Source organism: Kogia breviceps, chromosome 11 (genome assembly GCF_026419965.1).
Source record: "Kogia breviceps isolate mKogBre1 chromosome 11, mKogBre1 haplotype 1, whole genome shotgun sequence".
Classification (NCBI taxonomy): domain Eukaryota; kingdom Metazoa; phylum Chordata; class Mammalia; order Artiodactyla; family Physeteridae; genus Kogia; species Kogia breviceps.
Window position 1 is genome coordinate 12588638 of NC_081320.1, and position 23330 is coordinate 12611967.

The window sequence follows — 23330 nt, forward strand, 5'->3', positions numbered from 1 at the left end:
ACCCTATACTTAGACATCTTGAATTTCAAGATAAGGGAAAAATAGTATAAGTATTTAGGTAGGGAAAAAAAGCACATTACAGCTTAAAGAGCTTGTTTTCTATAACGCTCAGCCCTGGAGGACAATACATCAACATTTACAGTTTGGATGAAAAATAGCTGTGACCCACAAATCATGTTTCTGGCCATAAAGTTATTCATATAAAAGAAATTAGGCATTTTTTTATTTTTTATTTTTTAATTTTTTTTTTTTTTTGCGGTATGCGGGCCTCTCACTGTTGTGGCCTCTCCCGTTGCGGAGCACAGGCTCCGGACGCACAGGCTCAGTGGCCATGGCTCACGGGCTTAGTTGCTCCGCGGCATGTGGGATCTTCCCGGACCGGGGCACGAACCCGTGTCTCCTGCATCGGCAGGCGAATTCTCAACCACTGCGCCACCAGGGAAGCCCAGGCATTTTTAGATAGGTAAGAGTTAAAAAAGAATCTCTTAAGTGAAAAAAGCCAGGGGCAGAAATGTGTGTATAGTGTGTAAAGGAAGGAAAGATAGCTATATATTTGCTTATGTTTATATAAAGAGCTCTGGAAAGGATGTACAGGAAGCCAATAGTTTTGGGGGCGGTAGGTAGAGGGGAAGTGACTGGTGGGGACTGGGCAGATAAGGGATAGACAGGAGGGAAGCTTGCCTGTATACTTCTTTTTGAATCCTGTGAATGTGTTACCTATTAAAAGCGAGTTTAGGAAGGGAGACATTTGTTTTGGATGTTTTAGTGACTTAGACATTTTGCTGTTAGGAATATCACTGTGAAAACCATCCCTATGTACAAATCTCTGTCTGCATTTACATCTGCCCTGGGGTGGATGAAATTTAAATAGAACCATTAAGTGGTAGTAAACATTTATTGCCAGGTTGCTTTCATGGAGGTGTGTTAATTAATATTCTGCAGATAGTGTATGAGGTGTCCTTTTCACTGTACCCCTGTAAACTCTGTTTTGAACATATTTTCTTTGAATACTTCCCAGACCCCAGTCACAGCTAAGGGAAGGGAGGAAGATGGTGTAGCCTGATGCAGTCACTGGAACTTCCCGCCTGCTAGTCTCTAAGCCGAAAGGCAGGCTGGGTCTCAGAAGGAACAGGGAGACAGGTATCAAGTGTAGTTTAGAGAGGAGGTTGTAAAGGGTTCCTCATCCCTGACAAATACCTTTGTGATCCCCCAACAAGAAATGCTGGTGTGAGTATTCCCAAAGTGAGGGCTTCCTTGGTCTTTGCCAAATGTCCTTGTGTTCCTGGAGTCATTTTCCCAAATAAAAGGGTTCTTCTGAGTCCCCAGGAGGTCACTTTTAATTTGAATAAGGCTTTGTTTAATAGAGTAGTTGGGTTGTAATTCATTTGTTCATTTTAACAAGTAAGTATTTATTGAGGGGCTTCTCTGTACTTAGCCCAGTGCTGGATGGTGAGAATTCAAAAGAAGCAGTTCCCTTCCCTCCAGGACTTTATAATCTAGTTGTGAAGAATAAGAAATAACACACATGAAAAATACAACCAAGAATGCAGTGAAGTCCATAATTAAGTGCCGTAATGAGGGCTAACCACGGTTGATTAGTGGTTTGGCGTAGTGAAGATTTTCTCATAAAAATAGGTGAGGACTAAGATGGTTAGAAATGAGAGATTTGCTTTAGATAGTGGTCGCTTTGAAAAACTTCACCCCAGGGGTAGGGGAGCAGCTTTTCCTGGCTCCTGGCTCCAGGTTTCCGCTGGGCCTATTTTACTGATGCATATCTCAGAGCTATACCTGGGCTTCCTTCTGTAATGCTGAGTACTTTAATTACTCTTGCTGTGGTGAATTGAAGAAAAGAGGCTTGAGAGATGATTAACTCTTTGCTAACATTTCTACGTACACTTAAACCAAGAAGAGACTGAGTCGGTGTCTGGATTCACTGATGCTGTATTATCCGTTATCTCCGTGAATGTTTCCCTAATATTTCTTCTTTATTTGGGATTTCAGATTCATGGCAACAACTACTCTCATAAAGTGGACATCTTTTCTTTAGGCCTCATTCTGTTTGAATTGCTGTACCCATTCAGCACTCATATGGAGAGGGTCAGGGTAAGTGTTCCCCCCTCAAAAAAGGTAGAAAAAGAAAATATTAAATCTGAAATTCACAAAAGAGTTTTAGAAGAAGAGTAACTTACTCCTAATACCAGCAGGTTGGTTGACGTAGAAGAGGTCACGTGAGTGACACAGAGGATTTGTAGACTATTTGCTTCCACAGAAAGCTCAGTCTTCAGAAATTGTTGAGTCAAGTTGTCTGTTCCTTGTTGTTGCTTAAATTTATCATAACTTAACGATATCTCGCACTCAAATTTGTAATAAGTGCAAAAGCACAGGGTTAGGGAGTGAGGGTGACGGTGTTGGTTGGTCAGAGAAGAATTTTCCAGAGGACAAGTGGCCATACACACACACTTAAAAGGTGGCAAACTAAGCATGATTAGGTTTTTTTTTCCCCTCTCAAAATAAACCAAGATGATGGCCTTTAAGGAAAACAGTACTGAAAGTCTTTTAAAAGTAGACTTCTGTCGCATTCTTCCCCATACTTCATAAGTGGTTACCCTCCACTTTTCCAGCCGTTGTCCCTGTACTTACTTCCGTATTTCCAAAGTTTATGTCCTTATCACCATTTCTTAATTTATCAGTGTTAGACCTTATCTGTTGACTCCTGGCCATGGTAGAACAGGATGTAGTTCTCACATAGAACCAAAAGGACCTACCAAGTGTTCTATACAATAAATAGGAAAAAAAGAAAATTATTTAAAAATTGAAGTGGCTAAATTTCAGAATACCAGAAGTAAAGGCACTAAAAGCTTCCAGAAAGGAAAATAAAACAGGCCCAACGTATGTTAAAGGATCAGGAATCATATGGCATCAGAATTTAAGTAGTTATGGGGAATTCCCTGGTGGTCCAGTGGTTAGGACTCCACGCTTCCACTGTAGGGGACACGGGTTCAATTTCGATCCCTGGTCAGGGAACTGAGATCCCACATGCCTCACGGTGTGGCCAAAAATAAATAAATTTAAATAAATTTTAAAAACAAAGTATTTTTAAAAAAATTTTGTGTTGTTATAAGGACATCAAAAGACACTATCAAGAAAGTGAAAATAGGGCTGCCCCGGTGGCGCAGTGGTTAAGAATCCGCCTGCCAAAAAAAAAAAGAATCTGCCTGCCAATGCAGGGGACACGGGTTCGAGCCCTGGTCCGGGAAGATCCCACATGCTGCGGAGCAGTTAAGCCCATGTGCCACAACTACTGAGCCTGCACTCTAGAGCCCGCGAGCCACAACTACTGAAGCCTGTGCTTCTAGAGCCCGTGCTCCACAACAAGAGAAGCCACCGCAATGAGAAGCCTGTGCACCGGAACAAAGAGTAGCCCCTGCTCGCCACAACTAGAGAAAGACCATGCTCAGCAACGAAGACCCAATGCAGCCAAAAATAAATAAAATAAATATATTTATTTTTAAAAAGGAAGTGAAACTACAACCCACAGAAAATATTTGTGAATCATATATCTGATAAGGTTCTAGTATCCAGAATATATAAAGAACTATTGCAGTTCAACAACAAAAAGACAACCCCATTAAAAAGTGGGCAAAGGACTTGAACAGACATTTCTCTGTAGAAGATTACAAATGACCAATAAGCACAACACCATTATTCATCAGGGAAATGCCAATCAAAATCACAGTGAGATAGCACTTCACACCATCTAGGATGGCTAGAATAAAACAAAACAAGACAAAAACGGAAAAGAAGTGTTGGCGAGGAGATGGAGAAATTAGAACCCTCATGCATTGCTGGTAAGAATGTAAAATGATGCAGCCACTGTGGAAAACAGTTCGACACTTCCTCAAAAAGTTAAACATGGAATTACCATATGACCCAGCAGTTCTACTCCTAGGTATATACCCAAGAGAAATGAAAAGATAGGTCCACACAAAAACTTGTACACAAATGTTCATAGTAGCATTTTCATAATAGCCAGAAAGTAGAAATAACCCAAATGTCAATCAGCTGATGGATGGCAAAGCAAATGTGGTTTACCCATACAGTGAAATATTATTCAGCCATGAAAAAGAAACGAAATACTGATACATACTACAGCACAGGTGAACCTTGGAAACATCACACTAAGTGAAAGAAGCATAAAAAGGACATAAAAGGCCACATACTGTATGATTCCATTTATGCAAAATGTCTGGAATAGGCAAATCCATAGACACAAGGTAGATTAGTAGTTGCCAGGTACTGGGGGTAGAAGGGGATGGAGAGTGATTGCTTAATAAGTACAAGGTTTTTCTTTGGGTGATGATAATGTTCCGGAATTAGAGAGTGGTGATGGTTGTACAACATTGTGAATAGAATAAAAATCACACAATCATACACTTTAAAATGGTTAAAATGGTGAATTTTATTTATGTGAATTTTATTTCAATAAACGCATTTTCTAAAATATGTAGTTATGTAAATATTTTTGGATTAAATTAAGCCATGCAAATACTGTTCTATGCTAGACCAAATAATGTACCCTGACTTTCTCTTCTTTTTGATACAATTCTCTTTTTCAGAATTGCCTTTTGTCAATTGCTTAGTTTTCTATGGACCTTTGCTCTAATCTTTAACAAATGTGCAAAAGTCTGTCACGTATCAAACAATATTTTCTCTGTGCTTCAGTATAGCTTATCCAGATGGATAGATTGATTGATTGATTGCTTTAATTTGTTTTCCCCTGGAGTCTTTCTTCTCAAAGCTTTGTTCTCCAGTCTGGACCGGTTGCCCCCTAGACCTTCTGTAAGCTGTCATCCAAGGATGCACTTCCCTACTCTCCTGGCTTGGATCCCTTGTTTCCTAGCTTCCATGTTTTGCTTTGTTTTATTTTCTTGCACTACTCTTTTATTCTGCTGGAGCACATTCTGCAGTAAATTCCTCAGAAACAATGTATGAGAAAGAAATTTTTAGAGTCCTCAGGTATCTGAAAATGTACCTTTTTTTTCCATTTTCATACATAACTGATAAATTGGCCAGGTTCCAATTCTAGATGGAAAATGACTTTCCTTCAGAACCTTGAGAGCATTGCCCCATTTCCTTACAGCTTCCAGCGCTGCTGTTGAAAAGCAGATACCATTCTGATGCCTGATTTTTTAATATAGGTTATCTTGGACCTGTTACATTTTCATTTCTGGAATCTTTAGGGCTTTAGTTTTATCAGTGCTGTTATAAAATTCAGTCCTTTCACTGATCTTCTCCCCCTGCTACCATTGTACTTAGCACTTGGTAGATTCAGTTAGAAGAGGTGAATCCTTCAGTTCTAGTAAATTTCTTATATTATTTTTGATAAATTCTCCAATTTTTCTGTTTTTTTTTCTTTTCCTGGAACTCCTGACTTAATCCTAAAAATGCCTAATTTTTTTTCCCTCCTATTTTCCATCTTTGTCTTTTTGTACTATTTTTAAAAATTTTTTATTTATTTTATTTTTTGCTGTGTTGGGTCTTTGTTGCTGCACACGCGCTTTTCTCTAGTTGCGGCGAGCAGGGGCTACCCTTCGTTGCGGTGTGCGGGCTTCTCATTGCAGTGGCTTCTCTTATTGCGGAGCATGGGCTCTAGGCACGTGGGCTTCAGTAGTTGTGGCACATGGGCTCAGTAGTTGTGGCTCGCAGGCTCTAGAGCGCAGGCTCAGTAGTTGTGGTGCACGGGCTTAGTTGCTCTGTGGCATGTGGGATCTTCCCAGACCAGGGCTCGAACCTGTGTCCCCTGCACTGGCAGGTGGATTCTTAACCACTGCACAACCAGGGAAACGCTGTACTATTTTTTACAGGAGTTCCTTAACTTGTTATTCTGATTTTCCTAAGTCCTTTATTTTGACAAACCAATTTTTATTGTCCAAGATTGTTCCATTTTTATAGCATTTCGCTCTGTTTACATGAATTCAGTATCTTCACATTGCTGAGAATCTCAATTACGTGTATGTATATATTTGAAGTTTTCTTCCCCCTATATTGTCTCTTTCCTCTGTTTTTTTTTTAACTTTCTGTTTTGAAATTATTATAGATCCACAGGAAGTTGCAAAGACAGAGAGATACCCTTTACCCACTTTCTGCTGACAGTTACATTTGACATAATTACAGTACAACATAAACTTGACATTGGTACAGTATATGTATATAGTTCCATGTTATTTTATTTCAGTATAGGTTTGTGTAACCACCACTGCAATCTAGATACAGAACTGTTACATCAACACAGAAAACTCCATCTTGCTAACCCCTTATAGTCACACTTACTTCCCTCCCTACCAACATCTCTGAGTCTTTTAATGATTTGTGTGTGTGTGTGTGTGTGTGTGTGTGTGTGTGTGTGTGTGTGTGTCTCATGCTGATAATCCTTAGCTGTCCGTTCATATTTAAGAATAGGGCTCTTGGAGAATTCCCTGGTGGTCCAGTGGTTAGGACTCAGCGCTTTCCCTCCTGGGTCCCGGGTTCGATCCCTGGTCGGGGAACTAAGATTCCTGCAAGCCGCTCAGCACAGCCAAAAAGAACAGGAAAAAAAAAAAAAAAAAAAAAAAAAGGAAGAAGAATAGGGCTCTAAAATGGTGACTAGAAGTGGACATCACTGTAAGGGTTACGATCCAGTTCTTACTTTGGGGTGGGGGGCACAGAACTCCCACATGTCAGCATCTGTAGGCCTTTCCTCATTTTCTCCAGAGAAGAAGCTCTCATTCTCCTGCCTGAGAAAGAGTCGGGATGGGGTGTGGAGAGTTCTTACTGTTTCGCATGCAGATCTTCACTGCATCCTTCTGTGTTCCATGCCTACCCCCCGACTCATCCTCCTGTCTGTCAACCCTAGGTCTGGAATGCTTTGGTTCCGTTTCTCCAGGGAGCCAACCTTATGTCTTATATGGGGATATATCGCTCCGCCCGTGTCCTTTCGACGGCTCGCCATCCTTGAGCCTCACCGCCATGCCCAGCAGGCTCTGCTCAGCTAATCAGTTTCCCCTCTGTTGGCTTTATCCCTCACAGGCAGCCTGGTTTACCTTCCTCTGTTCTGCTAAAGAAGTTGCTATGCTTCCACTGCTTTCTGTCTTTCAAAAATGTAATCTATTCTTCCGTTGCAGTCATCCTCATAGACTTACAGTACGTTTTACCTTCCTTGGCAGTTTTTTGTGTGTGAAAATGCTTACTAGAAATCTAGTAGAAAATCTGCCATGATTAGCCAGAACCCCTCTGAAATTCCATTAGTAAATGTAAAAGAGACTATTCAATGATTTGACCAAGATCTTTTTTAAAAATTAATTTTATTGAGGTATAATTTACATACATACAACATACCCACTTTGTACATTTTTATGAGTTTTGACACATTTATGCATCCACATCGTCACCACTACATTCAAAATGTAGAACGTTTGTATCACCCCAGAAAGTTGCCTTTTACTCCTTCCCAGTCAGTCCCCTGTCTTTCCAGGCTCCACCTGGATCCCAGGCAACTGCTGATCTGTTTCCTGTCTTTTCTGAAGTTTCGTATAAATTGAATCATACATGTCTATTCTCTTTTGTGTCTGCCTTCTTTGACTCACTGTAAAGTCAGTAGTTCCTTCCTTTTTATTACTATCCCATGGTATATATACCACAGTTCATGTGTCCAGTTACCTGTTGAGAAATATTTACGACTAAAGTTGCTGTGAACATTTGTGAACAAGTCTCTTTGTAGACATACATATGTATCCTTAGTCTTGGATAATTATGAGGTAGGACTGATAAGCTCCATGGTAAGTGGTTTAACTTTATAAGAAAGTGTCATTTTATATACTCACCAGCAGTGCCGGAGAGATTGAGGTCCTCAACACTTATGTTTCAGTCTTTACATTTTTAGACATTCTAATAGGGGTATAATGGAATCATACTGCGGTTTAAGTTTGCATTTCTCTGATAACTAATGCACTTGACCGTTTTTTCAAGTCCTTTGCCAAGTATATATATTGTGACTAATTTATTCAGGTCTGTGGCCTACCATTTCATTTTCTTAATGGTATCTTCCACAGGGTAGCAGATTTTAATTTTAAAGTTCAGTCTACCATTCTTTTCTTTTATGCTTATGCTTTTTGTTGAAAAGACTCTCTCTCTTTCCCCATTGAGTTATGGCCAAGGTCTCTTTTAAATTCTAAGTTATAAAATAAAAACTTGAAGAATGTTATGGGATTAAAAATTAATTCCGTGAGTCCCGACTCAAGCATTTATGTGCACCTAGTTTGGTACGACCTACCTATGAGCTGGTGAAACCCTCCCTTCTAGGGCCTGCAGCATAGATTCTTCTAGTGGAGCATCTGTTTTCCTTTAGTGGGAAGTGACAAATGCCAACCCAGTTCATATTTTTGCTCAAGTACAGTCCAGCTTATTTCTCAAGAAATATGAAGACATACTTAATTATTTCATTTCTCAAAACTGGTTTTTATCATCATTACAAAAGGAATATCAGGCGCTGTGCTAAACAGTTTGCCTGAATTACCTCATTTAAGTCTCAGAGCAATCACACACGGTAGGCCCTGTTCTCCTGTTTGTATGAAAATTTTCCAAATAACTAGTTTAGTTTTATATTCAGAATTTAGCATAATTGACTTGGTTTTCTTCACTCAAAAAAAAAAAAAAAGAAGAAAGACTGTCTTTTTATATCAAATACAAGAGGTTAGTGACTAGTAGAAAAAGTTACCCACTTAAGAACACAAATGTGGGCTTCCCTGGTGGCGCAGTGGTTAAGAATCCACCTGCCAGCGCAGGGGACATGGGTTCGAGCCCTGGTCCGGGAAGATCCCACATGCCGCGGAGCAGCTAAGCCCGTGCGCCACAGCTACTGAGCCTGCACTCTAGAGACCGCGAGCCACAACTACTGAGCCCTCGTGCCGCAACTACTGAGCCTGTATGCCTAGAGCCCATGCTCCTCAACAAGAGAAGCCACCACAGTGAGAAGCCCGCGCACCTCAACGAAGACTGCTGCTCGCCACAACTAGAGAAAACCCGCGCGCGGCAATTAAGACCCAATGCAGCCAAAAATAAATAAAATAAATAAATTTAAAAAAAATCTCTCTATGTTTAAATAGATCCACATATCAAAATAGATTTAAAGATAAGTAACACTTTTCTTTCTTTTCAGATCTTAACTGATGTAAGAGATCTCAAATTTCCACCACTGTTTACTCAGAAATATCCTCGTGAGGTTGGTATTAATTCTCATCTTTTATTTTCTTTAGAATCTTACTTAGAACGTGAAGCGTCCTTAGCAGTCAGCTCATCAGTTTCCCCATTTTACAGATGAGGAAGCCTAAGGTCTAGAGAGGAAAGGGACCTGATCCCAACAACACACAACTTGTTAAAACCAAAGGCTGTGACTGGGTCCCAGGTCCTGGGCCCAGTCAGTGCTCTGTGCTCCAAGCTGCGTGACATCCCATCTGGGAGTTGCAGCAACCTTGCGTTTCGATAACGCTGAGCTCCTGGCTCGCCCTCACAGCCGTGGAGTTGCCACTACGACCATGCCATTCATTTCTTTATCTTAGTGAATTTGGGAGAGATCTTAAAAACTGGCTTCTTTTTTTAAAAAAGTCACTAATTTCCACTGGTTTTGTATGTTGGAGTTATGCCTCTCAGAGTGACACAGGAAATGGTTCAGAAGAGTGGGGAGGGGAAATTAAGCTGGTCTTGATGGTGGAAACTGTGTGTAATAAATTTTTGAAGTTTCTTTTGGCAGCTTTTGTTTACTTCATAATATGTCCACAAACATATCACTTTAAAATGTATGTGTTAATAAATCTTGAATTTTCTTAGTAAATTAAGTTTAGGTAAATTAGTCTCTGTGGCTAATCATCAAGTTGGAAAAAGTCTAATTGATCTTTCAGTATTATAAGTATAACGGAGGGTTGCATTAAGAATGAGCTTTATAACAATATAGAGATATGCCGGCCTAAAATGAAATATATTTTACCGAAACTATTCTGTTACGTATTTTGCAAAGTTGATGAATCAGTTCCTGGGGGGCTCATCAGAATCCATGTTACATTAAAGGGGTTCAGGGCTTCCCTGGTGGCACAGTGGTTGGGAATCTGCCTGCCAATGCAGGGGACACGGGTTCAAGCCCTGGTCTGGGAAGATCCCACACGCCGCGGAGCAACTAGGCCCGTGAGCCACAATTACTGAGCCTGCGCGTCTGGAGCCTGTGCTCCACGACAAGAGAGGCCACGATAGTGAGAGGCCCGCGCACTGTGATGAAGAGTGGCCCCCAATCGCCGCAACTGGAGAAAGACCTCGCACAGAAACGAAGACCCAACACAGCCAAAAATAAATAAATAAATAAATAAATTTTTTTTTTTAAAGGGGTTCAAAAAAATCAGTAAAAAGGGCTAGGTACTGATCACTGGCATGGTTATTTTTTAATTGAAATCTTTGAGATAATTGTACATTCACATACAATTGTAAGATGAATTTATTTTAAAAGTCAGAATATGCCTGCGTTTCAAAGATGTGATCAAAGACCTTTTATTATATGTTAGAAAACAACCAATTACCCCAAAATGGTCCATGTGTATTTGGAGCAGGGGTTGGGCAAACTATGTCCCACAGACCAAATCCAGCCTGCTGCCTATTTTGGTTATAAAGTTTTATGGGAACACAGCCAGGCCCACCTGTTTATATATGGTCTGTGGCTGCTTTTGTATTTCAGTAGCAGAGTTGAGAAGTTGTGTCAGAAACTGGCTCGCAAACTTAATATAGTTATAGAAACATTTGGCTGACTCCTGAATTAGGCAGCTGGTTAGTGGCCCTTTTATTACAAAACAATTTTTATCTTTCAGTATGTAATGGTGCAAGACATGCTCTCCCCATCCCCTACGGAACGGCCTGAAGCTGCAAACATTATTGAAAATGCTATATTCGAGGACTTGGAGTTTCCAGGAAAAACACTTCTCAGACAGAGGTCTCGCTCCATGAGCTCATCAGGAACAAAACAGTCAAGACACTCCAGCAGCTCCCATAGCCCTTTGCCAAGCAAATAGCCTTAAGCTCTGCTCACCTCCCTAACAGGTGACATGGAATAGCCTGCTTCGAAGGAATGTTGAGTTCCAAAATCGTGAACTTGAAAATTTTGTTCTTTTCTCAACTTCATTTTGGACTACTTTTTCTAAATCAAATTTAAACTGGATTTTGGAGCTCAGACCTTTGAGCCAACTCTTGATTTTTGCTCTGCTCAAGGAGAGGGCTGTCACTAAATCATACGTGGTCCTTTTCCTTCGTTGGTCTCTTGAAATCGGCCGGCCAAGCATCCCAGCCCTCACGTTTTGTCTAAGGAGGTGGAAGCAACCCCCAAAATGTATAGAGAGAATTATAAAATGGAAATATTTTTGTAGTACAGAAAAATGAAAGTCCCTACATGTAGTAACTATACTGTTCTAGAAATACACTTTCTAGAGATATAGTGGTGATTTTGAAACTGATTTCCAAAAAAGCTGACTCCAGTTTTGTCCCTGGTGGGTAAATAAGGAATCTGCATTATTTTGGAGGACAAGTAGCACAAATTGTATAGTGGTTTAAGTCCATAGCTAGTTTTCTAGTGACGTTTGTAGCATTAAATAGCTTTATTCCTTAGATGGTTCTAGGGAGAGTTTAAGAGCTTTTTGTACTTTTACCTCCAGTAGAGGGAAAATGAAGCTTTTTTGTCAATTGGTCAAAAGTTCTGGTTTGGGGAGGAAAAAAGCCGTAGTAAGAAATGAATCATATATTACAACTAACTTCTTCAGTTATGGACTTTTAAAATCTAACGAAATCTTAAGTGTCTTAAATATAATACTGTAGGTTGGTATTTTCCCAAAACTGATTGTAGATAACAGTTTAATCATCTAACTTGCTAACATGTTTTTATTTTTCACTGTAAATATGTTTATTTTTTATTTATAAAAATTCTGAACTCAATCCATTTGGGTTGGTGGTGTATAGAACGCACTTAAGTGTGTTAACTATTGTGACTTCTTTCAAGTCTAAATGATTTAATAAAACTTTAAAAAATGATTTATGGTTGATTCTTATTTTGGGGGGAACTAGCCCTGAAATGGTAGTTTTTCAAATTTATAAAATGGGGTCATAGGTCTAAGAACAGTCATAACCCTACTCTCAAGAAAGCTTACTCCTAACCTGTTCTAAACAGGCATCTTCTTGTCATTTCCCAGGGACTTGACAGTCAGGACCAAGTCCTTTTCACAATTCACTGGACTCATAATCCAGAGACATTAGCTCAGTTCCTACTCGGTGCCAGGGATATAAAGAACACCCTGCCCTAAAGGGCAACCTCGAAGAGCAAAGGCTCTGGCAATGCCAGTTGTGTTGGGATCACAGCGTGTCTGACGTGTACCATGGGGGGGGGGAGGCATGTGGCATGAGGGCACAAACCAGCTAGACACAACCTTTAAAGGTCAAATGCGTGATTATTTCCATCTTACAGATACGTAATGTCTGACCCCCTAAGTTTGAGCAATTTGTAAGCTGGACGCACATGTCACAGATCTTGGTGTGCTCTGTCCCCACTCTCACTTCGCAGTGAGTCTCTGTCGTTGTCTTTCTTCCCCGTTCTGCTTGGCTCCTGGGCAGCCCATCTTCTCTTCTTCATCTCTCGGTCGGCCTGCTTCAGTTACCTTTTTCCTCTTCACCCCAGCGAGGGGTCCTGTTGATTTCTTCCCAGTCTGCCTACTCAGTCCCAGCTGTGGACCCTTTGACCCTCACGACCACCCTGAGAGCTAGCAATGAAAATGTTAGAATAACGCCATGGTGTGTGTTACGATTGCCATCCTTCTTATGGCGAAACTCGGGTCCAGAAAGGTGTCATTTGCCCAAGATCACAAAGCCAATCAGAGCAGAACTGGGACAGATCCCAGGAAGTCCAGTTCCTGGTCAGGGTTTTGTCTGTTCCCTTGCACCCAGTTGTCTAATGGTTTGCAAACATTTTACATGGTATAATCAGGGCTTCTTTCATTTATTCTGCCTGTGCCTTTGCTGGCTACTACGGTGAAAGCAGCCATGGGAAGTTAAGGGGCTGGGCCAGCAGGACCTAGCAACTCCTCAGTGATAGCCAAAATGGAGTCCCCTGCGTTCTCACCCAGAGCCCTTTCTCCCGACTCCAAACCCTACCTCCCTTCAAGTTGTTGCTTTTCTGGCATCTTTCCAAGTCCTCTCCCTCCACCACACTTGCCTCTCTCTTTAACACTTTGTACTTAATAACACTTAACCACTGTCAGACCGCAGATGAGCCTGTAACTGGTGCAAATCAATCTCCTAAACAGCTGAGGTCCCAGAGGGTAGGGACACACCTTGTAAGCCCAGTAACATCTATCGTGATGTCTGGTACTTGATTACGTTTGTCGAATTGAATTTGGAAAACAACGTGTAACTCACATAGCTGCAGCCCTCAGGAAATAGCCAAATAAGGAGCAAAAGAAATGGACCAGTCACTGCAGTAAATATTAGGCAAAGTGAAGGAGAAAAGATGGCTGAACAATCCTGATGTTAAAAACAGATAAATGATTATGAACTTTCATCAAATCCTTAACCGGGACCATTTTTAAGTCTTTTGTCATTTACAGACAGTTCTGGGTGTACTCTGATGCTTTTGCAAAAATGTTCCTATAAAAGGGTTTCATCTTCAAGGAATTCATGGAAAAGACTCTGACAAGTACAGGTTTCTGGTAACTGACTGTACTGCTGAACTGAACGAATAAGCATTTTCAGAACTCTAATGGAAAACTGATAAATTCATAAAAGTACTGACAAAAGATCAAGATGAAAAAAAAATTACATGGGACTGAGTGAACAGATGAGGATGAATTTTTGTGACTTTCTGTTTGAATTAAAAAAATTAAATAAAAACAGATAAAAGTCTCAAATCCTGGAAGTTTTCTAAAGGAACGGGACCTTAGGGTTTAATTTAAATGAGAGGAGAAGAGGGCTGGGACACTCGGCATCCATGTGGCTCTGTCTGATGCTGTCTGCTTTAGCCTACCTCCCTCTCCATCTTTTACTGGAGTGCGTTCCATCCCCGGCCGCCAGCCTGGCCTGCAGGGGAGAGATCCCGATGGGGGAGCCAGGCAAGCCCGCATGGCTTCTAGTTTCCAGGTTCCCTCATTCAGGAAGGCAGCAGCACGGGAGTGCTGGTCCAGAGGGCAGGAAGACTTCGAAAAATTCTGAAAACGAGCTACCAGGCCTGCCCTTTGCCTCCTAGGAGAACAGAAAAGCAGACATTTAGGATGTTTGGACAGTTTTCTTTTTCCAGATTGTTTCTCAGTGATACTTTGGATGCATTCACACCAAAAGTGATTCTATTTCTCCGAGTAAATGGGGACAGAACAAGCTGCCAATCCAACCACCGGCCATAGAGCGACTCAGTCTTACTCCTAGAGTAAGTCAAGGGCGAAGCAGGAACTCTGGACGTTTTCTGGCTTATGCCTGGTGACGTTTACTCTTTCTAGAACTAGGTTTGCAAGGGACTGCTTAAGGAGACTTCCCCCTTCAGGTTCTAGCCCTGCAACTACTGCAGCTTCCACCAGGGGGCTCATTTTCACATTTTCCCCTAGAAGTAAATACAGAAATTCCCCACCTATGATTTTCCGAATTTACAGTGGTGCAAAAGTGATACACATTTGGTAGAAACTGTACTTCGAATTTTAAATTTTGATCTTTTCCCGGGCGAGTGATAGATAAGTTATCATGATGCTGGACAGCAGAAGTCAGCCAGCCAATCAGGAGGGGAAACGATGATACACTTAACAACAGTGTTGTACCCAGACAGCCATCCTGTTTTTCACTTCAGTACTGTATTCAATAAATTACATGTGGGACTTTCCTGGTGGCGCAGTGGTTGAGAGTCCGCCTGCCAATGCAGGGGACACGGGTTCGAGCCCCGGTCCGGGAAGATCCCACACGCCGCGGAGCAATTAAGCCTGTGCACCACAAGTACTGAGCCTGCATTCTAGAGCCCGCGAGCCACAACTACTGAGTCTGCCTGCTGCAACTACTGAAGCCTGCGAGCCTAGAGCCCGTGCTCCACAACAAGAGAAGCTACCGTAATGAGAAGCCCGGGCACCGCAACGAAGAGTAGCCCCCGCTTCCCTCAACTAGAGAAGGCCTGAGCGTAGCAACGAAGACCCAAAATGCAGCCAAATAAATAAATAAATTACACGAGCTATTCAACAATTTATTATAAAACAGGCGTTGTGTTAGATGATTTTGCTCAACTGTAGGCTAATATTCTGAGCACGTTTAAGGTAGGTGAGGCTATGATATTCGGTAGGTTAGCTGTATTAAATGCATTGCCGTCTTACGGGTTTATTGGGATGTAACGCCATCCTAAGTCAAGGAAGATCTGTAGCTGAGGGCTGGGATAGAAAACACTCTTCCATACCCATGAATTGCTTTATCAGTAGTGATCTACCCATTAAGATGCACCATAAGAAATGAATATGGATCCCTACTGTGTATCAAATAGATGGCAATAAAAATACACTGTAAATTTTAAAAAAGAAAACACTCTTCCACCTGTAAAGGTATTCCCCTCCTCCAGACATCACGAGAACAGCATACCAAGCAGGTCCACGGTGACTGACGTAAACATACCAGATACGAAAAAATTCAACCATACCAAGTCCCACAATGCTTTTGCCATGAGATTCTTTTAAATTCCTCAAGTGGACAGTGACTTAAAACAATAAACCTAGGGCATTATGCTCCTGGCTACTTCTAACAGCCTTAGCATCCCTCATCCCTGGCTCAGCACCGCTTCTTGGAGCAGCAGAGTAGCTTCCTTCTCTGATTCCCCTGCACGGGCTGGTGCGCTAAGAAAAGATGGACTTGTAAACCCTTTGGAGGTCATGAGGAATATTGTCATCAATCATATCATAATCTCTAGTGGAATAAAATAAGACTGTTTTAGTTCTTTGCAATTTCCTGCAGTTAAATTAATTGGATCCATGTGTTTGTGTGATAGCAAACATTAAGTCATTGACAGGAACCAAAAGTAGTTCTATTGATGTATGTCTTGCTATTTACTGTCAGACAATATGGCTCAACATTCATCTGGTGAAAAAAATAAAGTTATCTTTGACAGACAAAAAAGACAAAGATGGGAAAGGCAGCAGGAACAGCCCTAGCGAAGGCTTGGTGGGGAAGGGTAGGAAGGAGAAAGAGAGCTGTCAGTAGTGAGAGTGGAGAGAATTAGAGCAACCTGAGAATTATTTTTGAGGCAGGAAGGCCGGGACACTGGAATTAAGTGAATAATAGGTAAAGGAGAAGATAGCTCTTGAATTTCTGGTGTGGAAACTTCCATAGAATCTAGAAGAAGGAGGGTGTGCTTTGGGGACAGATGTTGCCCTTCGGAAATGATGACTTTCCTAGGTCTCTGTGGTTAAAAAAGTGGGGCTTTAGTTGGAAGAAAATGGGAAGCCATTGAAAGTTTCTGAGCCAAGGAAGGATGTGATGCGATTTTAGGATCTCTGCAGCACGTGAGGGAGAGGGTGGACTGGAAGGAGAAGTGGCTGGAGATAGAGAGGCCTTCACCCAGCAGAGGGGGCAGAGGGCCTGAGCCTGGTCAGTGGAAGTCAGAAGATACCCCCTGTCCAGCGACTAAAGCTGTGCTGGCCCCCAGGAGCCCAGGGGAGGCTCCTCTGTCACCACTCTTTCTCTCAGTCTTTTTTTTTTTTTTTGCAGTACGTGGGCCTCTCACTGCTGTGGCCTTGGCTGAATAGATAAGTGGCTGGATGTTATGCAAATGAGTCAGCAGCCTCATGGAATGATTAAAATGTCTATTCAGCAGATAAATGACAAATTTGCAAGTTGCAGAGGAGTGGGAATAGTATGATTGCAAACAAATGTAATGGCTTCTATATCTGTTTATTTTTATTTTTTGCTGCACCCCACGCCTTGAGGGATCCCTGATCCCCGATCAGGGATCGAACCCACACCCTCGGCAGTAAAAGCACAAAGTCCTAACCACTGGACAGCCAGGGAATTCCCTGTATCTGTTTAAATATTTTCATGGGCATAAAGTTTAGGAATATCCACACCGGTTACCTTAGGAGAGAGGAGTGGGAGAGGAGGGTGGAGGGAGGTTTTTTTTTTCCCCATAAATTTATTTATTTATTTTTGGCCGCGTTGGGTCTTTGTTGCCACGTGCGGCTTTCTCTAGTTGAGGCGAGCGGAGGCTACTCTTTGTTGCGGTGAGCGGGCTTCTCATTGCGGTGGCTTCTCGTTGCGGAGAGTGGGCTCTAGGCACATGGGCTTCAGTAGTTGTGGCTTGCAGGCTCAGTAGTTGTGGCTCACGAGGCTTAAAATGAAATCATAACCTCAGTTTCCTCAACTCTTATATGGGCATAATTTGTCGCAGAGTCGTTGTGAGGATTAAGTGACATAATTTGGGTTAAAGAGTCATACAAATATGTGCATATATGCAAATCTACGATTACACGATGGGGGTGGGGGGTGGGGAGGTATAGAAAGAACCCCTGGCTGTTACTGTCCTCAAGGAGTAGAAAGGAAGGAAACAGGAGGTGAAGGAAGAAGGAAAGATCACATAGCAAAATATGTAGCTTATAAAACTTTATAAAGTTTCGGCAAAAATACAGACATTGAATATGCATGTGACAAGGACCAGAGGCTGACAGTTGATTATATGAGGGTAACGTGTTAGTTTAAGATGAAAGTATAATTATTATTAAAGTAATCAAGAGACGTCTTTTGTTAGCTGAGGGGTGTAGGGCCGGGCAGGTGGGGGTGATGCTGAGAATTCCCTTTCTTTCAGGACTTTGACGCTAAACTGCGGGTCAACAGGGTAGCCTGCGAATCTCCCCCGCCTCCCCGTTTGGCTCCGCGGGGAGCCGGGGCGCAGGGTGGCCAGAGGGTTTGGAGATCAAAGATATGTGGATGAGACATCATTCTCTGGCCCGGGGCCGGATGTCTGGCTCGGGCGCAGCCGGGAGCGGCGCCAGGAATTATTGATGCAAAGACCGGTCTGGGAGAAAGAAGAGCTCCGACTGGCCACGTGGGGGCGACAAGACACCGAGGGAAGGCGGGGGCTCCGCGGGCCTTGGGGTTTGCCTGGGTGTTGTCGAGAGGGTCCAGTGGCCCGTCCCTTAGTGGGGCAGATGCAGGAGGACGGACTGGGCAGCGGGCACCTCGGCTGCGCGGGTGTGATGCGGCCCGGGTGCTGCGCGCGGGGAGCCGGGCCACCGCCCGTTGTGAATTACCAGGCACCGCCCGCCCACCTTCCCTGGGGTTGAATGGACCCGCCTTGGCAAGTTTCAAAGGCAAACATTTCTGGAACGCCTGCTGTATACCAAGTCCTCTCCTAGGCCCTGTATATTCGTGAAATCCCATCTAATCTTCACAACCATCTTGGGAGATATTATCGCCTCTACTTTACAGAGGAGGAAACTGAAACTTACTAAGTTGAAGGATTTAGCCCTAATAGGTATAATCAGGCAAACAAGGAGAATTGTAAATCTTTTCATTTATTTATTTTACTTATTCTATTTTTGTCTGCACGTGGGCTTTCTCTAGTTGCAGCGGGCGGGGGCTACTCTTTGTTGCGGTGCGTGGGCTTCTCGTTGCGGTGGCTTCACTTGTTTCGGAGCACGCACGGGCTCTCGACGCGGAGCCTTCAGTAGTTGTGTCACGTTGGCTTCAGTAGTTGTGGCTCGCGGTCTCTAGAGCCCAGGCTCAGTAGTTGTGGAGCAAGGGCTTAGTTGCTCCGCGGCATGTGGGATCTTCCCGGACCAGGGCTCGAATCTGTGTCCCCTGCATTGGCAGGCGGATTCTTTTTTTTTTTTTTTCTTTTTTTTTTGCGGTATGCGGGCCTCTCACTGTTGTGGCCTCTCCCGTTGCGGGGCACAGGCTCCGGACGCACAGGCCTAGCGGCCATGGCTCACGGGCCCAGCTGCTCCGCGGCATGTGGGATCTTCCCGGACCGGGGCACGAACCCGTGTCTCCTGCATCGGCAGGCGGATTCTCAACCACTGCGCCACCAGGGAAGCCCTGTAAATATTTTAAAATAAATATATGAATGAAAAGAACTCAACCTCGCTGCTCATCAGGGAAATGCAAATGAGAGCAAAAACCGGGGTCCCATTTTTCCACGACTAGATAGCAAGAATTTGAAAGATTTACCTGTGTGGGTGCAAGTGTTACAAAAAAGAATTCTCCTCTACACAGTTAGGAATGCAAAGAGGAATGCATTTCAGTGAATTTTTGGTGTCTGTCAAAATTTGCAAGCAAATTCCTCCTGATACAGAAATTCCCCTTGTGGAATCTATTTTACAGAAATAACCACACAAGTATATTAATCTTAGTGGGAAAGGCAAATAAAGTTTTTTTGTTTGTTTTGTTTTGTTTTTTTTTAAGTGATTTACCTGCTATTATGCAGCTATTGACTGAGCCTGGGGGTCCAATCCCACTGTATCTGATTCTGATAATCTCTGCCTTTGGGCAACATGGGGGGGGTGAGGGGAGGGTTCCAGTTTGAGCATTGTTCGCTGGCAGCGGAATCTCTAGGGATACGATGCTTGCTAAAATGCACATTTCTTTGGAGGCCTTTTCCAAGATTTAAAGAAACAAAAGCTTTAGGAGTGGTTGTCCTAGAACCTACATTAAAAAAAAAAACCCCAAAACTCCCTGGGTGATTTTGAAAGCTCTGCTTTCTCCATCTTTGCAGCAGGTTAGAATACTGGGACCTTTAAAAATACCAATATCCAGGCCACACTCTAGCCCTATAAAACCACACCCTCTGTCTGTGAGGCCCAGGCATCAGGATTTTTTTAAAAGCTCCCAGGTAATTCCCAGATGCAGTCAAGGCAGAGAAGCACAGGCCTTGCCACTCATAGTGTAGCTGCTGGCCCAGGGGTATTGGCAGAACGGCAGAATCTCAGGTTCAACACCTCAGACCGGCTGGATCAGAATCCACATTTTAACAGGAGCCTCCAGTGATTCACATGCAAATTAATGTTTGAGGTAGATGTGGGTGAGTTTGTGTTTGTTTTTTAATTAATTTTTATTGGAGTATGGTTGCTTTGGGGTGAGGTTTTAGACTTATTTCAACATTCCTCCTGTAGCCTGACCTCATTCTGATAGCTTGGAGAGCAGATTGGAACTCTGGACTGCCACCTATGAGATCAAAAGCAGCTGGGCCATGGTTAATTCTGCCAGCATCTCCTGATGAACTCCTAAGGGGAAAGGCAGTTCTGGAGGGAGCTATACCTCTTTGTCCAGATCCCTAAAATCTGGACAAGCATAGGCTGAGGGAGGTCTGGCCTGGAAGCAGTGTAAGTGCAGACAATCCGAACCCCAGGTGGATTCAAAGCATACAGTAAATCAACCATGTGACGCATCTAGTGAAACTTCAGATTCAAGTCTCCGTCATTCACTGGTCTCCATTACGTCTCACCAGATCCCAAAACTGGTCTCCCCACCTCCAGCCTTGAACCAATTCACGGTGACACGACAGAGAATGATTTACAGCACAAATCTGGCTATGCTATTTATTCCCTGCTTACCATCCTTGACAGGTTTTGGGCATCCTCACATTAAAAGTCAAACTCATGATCTTGGCATACTAAGCCCTCCACCAACTTACCCAGCTAAGCCTCAACTCTGGAGAACAGCCATGTGCCAACTCTGTTCAGGAATGATGATTGAACCACTGGGCCTCCCTCAAGCTGCTGTGTCCCCAGCTTCTGTGTTAGTCGCCCCCCGACTCCCTTCACCCCACACTGCCCTCAGCCCCTGGAAAGTCCTCCTGCCAGATTAAGTCTCAGGATTCCAGTCTGTGACTCTTCTCCTGATCAGTCCTTATCCCAGCAAAGAGCTGAACATGATGTCATTAGGAGGAGCGTCACGTGATTTCAGATTTGCAGGCCTGTCCAGCGAGAGTAGTGGGACCGTCTTACAGGCACAGCGTTTAAGAGCCAAACCTCCTTGGACACATCAGGATAGAGGTTCTGGTGTGTGTCACACAAACCCAGATCGACATAAAGCGAGGGTTCTCAACTTTGGCTGGGGAGCTTTTTGAAATATCGGAAGCTCAGGGTACACCCCAGACCAATCACATCAGAAATTGAGGAAGAGGGGGCAGTCATCAGGATTTTTATAAAGCCCCCCCCCCTTTGATTCTAATGTACAACCAAGGTGGAGAACCATTGGTGATTTCGTTCTCTCCTATGAGACATTCCAGAACTGATATGACTGCTGTGCACCACTCAGGAATCCAGCCTCCTTCTCATTCCAGCCACGTGGTCCAACTGGCTCACAGTTTGTCCAAACTACAGGGTGGAGGAGGGGAAGATGCACGCATCACTTCCGGGTATGGCCCATTGGCTGGATGTCGTCAGAGGGCCACGTTTTACCCAAGGGAAGCTGGGAAATGTAGTCTTTATTCTAGGTGGCTGTGGCCCAGCTAGAAAACTTGGGGGCTCTGTTAATACAGAGGAGAAAATGGCTGTTGGAGGAAATCAACCCAAGGAAGGATTTCCTAAAGAACAGAACGGTTGTGTAATGGAAGAGGCAGTGTGCTCCCTGCCACCTGAAGAAGGAATCACACCAGTGGAAAAGTGCTGCTCTAGAGTGACCAGATACTCCGTCTGTCCTATAATCATTCATTCTCAGCCACCACAGTCACACTGGCCTTCTTCCTGCTCCATGAGTGCACCCATCTGTCTTCCCCATCAGACGGCCTTGAGTTTGCCATGTGTCTCTCCTGTCCATTGAGTCTCAGAGGGGTCCACTCTGAGCACCAGACCCAGAGGTATGCTCCCACGACCCCCGCCCCTGTCAGTCCACATGCTTTCTATTTCATCGTGTTTATAACCTTAAGAGTTGGACTGCTGGGTTCAGTCCCAGCTCAGCCCCTCACTGACTGTGTGACTTTTCTGTGTCTCTGTTTTCTCATCTATAAAATGGGGATAAGAATAGTGCCTATCGGGGCTTCCCTGGTGGCGCAGTGGTTGAGAGTCTGCCTGCCGATGCGGGGGACGCGGGTTCGTGCCCCGGTCTGGGAAGATCCCACGTGCCGCGGTGAAACTAGGCCCGTGAGCTGCAACTACTGAGCCTGCGCGTCTAGAGCCTGTGCTCCGCAACAAGAGAGGCCGCAACAGCGAGAGGCCCGCGCACCGCGATGAAGAGCGGCCCCCACTCGCCGCAGCTGGAGAAAGCCCTCGCACAGAAACGAAGACCCAACACAGACAAAAAATAATAAATAAATAAAAAATTTTTTTAAAAGAATAGTGCCTATCATTATAAGGTTGTTAAGCGCATAAGTTATTTCTGTAAAATAGTGAATATTAGCTATTGTATCACTGTACCAGGTGTCTCTTCTTACGGGTAGGGAAGCTCCCTGAGATCTTTTTGCCTTCTTGCCTGGCTGTTCAGTGTGGGGAAAACAGCCCCCCCAGAACGGTGCTCGACACTTGCAAGGCCCTCAGTTTCTTCAGAGAATTGTACACGGTGGTGAGTCTACTGCCCAGTGCATTCTCCTGCCTGTGTTTCAGAACAGCCTGAGGAGTGTAATCCAGATCCCCAGATACTGACTCTGCACCTCAGTTCTGCCTCTTAACAAGCCCCTAGGTGATCTGGATGCAGCCCAGCCATGGAGGGGGGTGGGGGAGCAGGGGGAGGGGGAACCACTGGCTTAGACAACCTGAAAGTCCCTTCCGAATCTACCTGATGTGACCCCACTGTGTACGTTTTTATTTTAAATTTAATTCTTAAGGCAGTACATGTGTGCGGTTAAAATTTCCAACAGTGCAAAAGGATAAGAAGTCCTTATGGATGGGAGGAGACGATACGCACTCATTTTCCTGTTTCCTAGTGTATTGCTGTTCGTGTTCCATTGATGGCCAGTTGGTGGACATTTGGATTTCTTCCAGGGCTTTGCTATTATAAATAATAATGCTGTGATTATGCCTGTGCATAGTCACTGAGCATCCATGTGACTCTGTCCGTTGGGACAAATTCCTAGGAGCAGAATTACTGGGTTGAATTCTAAGTTTACTGAGCAGAAAGGCTGTACTAATACCAAGTCCTAACAGCGATGGGTGACAGTTGGCGTCTCTTGGTTTCCACAGTATAGTATCAATTTTTTTTTTTTTTTTTTTTTTTTTTTTTGCGGTACGCAGGCCTCTCACTGCTGTGGCCTCTCCCACTGCGGAGCTCAGGCTCCGGACGCGCAGGCTCAGCGGCCACGGCTCACGGGCCCAGCCGCTCCGCGGCATGTGGGATCT

The 23330-nt window shown here is 43.7% G+C and overlaps 1 protein-coding gene across 3 annotated transcripts in view; it reads left to right on the forward strand.

Annotated features, from left to right (window-relative positions):
- Positions 1-12093, forward strand: part of EIF2AK3 (eukaryotic translation initiation factor 2 alpha kinase 3) — a 71651-nt gene extending 59558 nt beyond the window's left edge. For all 3 annotated transcript variants that reach the window (XM_059079347.2, XM_059079348.2, XM_067007244.1), the window contains 3 exons: positions 2002-2103; positions 9194-9256; positions 10884-12093. In XM_059079347.2, coding sequence (XP_058935330.1) covers positions 2002-2103; positions 9194-9256; positions 10884-11084 — 366 coding nt within the window. In that variant the 3' untranslated portion in view covers positions 11085-12093. The remainder of the gene's footprint in view (positions 1-2001; positions 2104-9193; positions 9257-10883) is intronic.
- The last annotated feature ends 11237 nt before the right edge of the window (positions 12094-23330 follow it).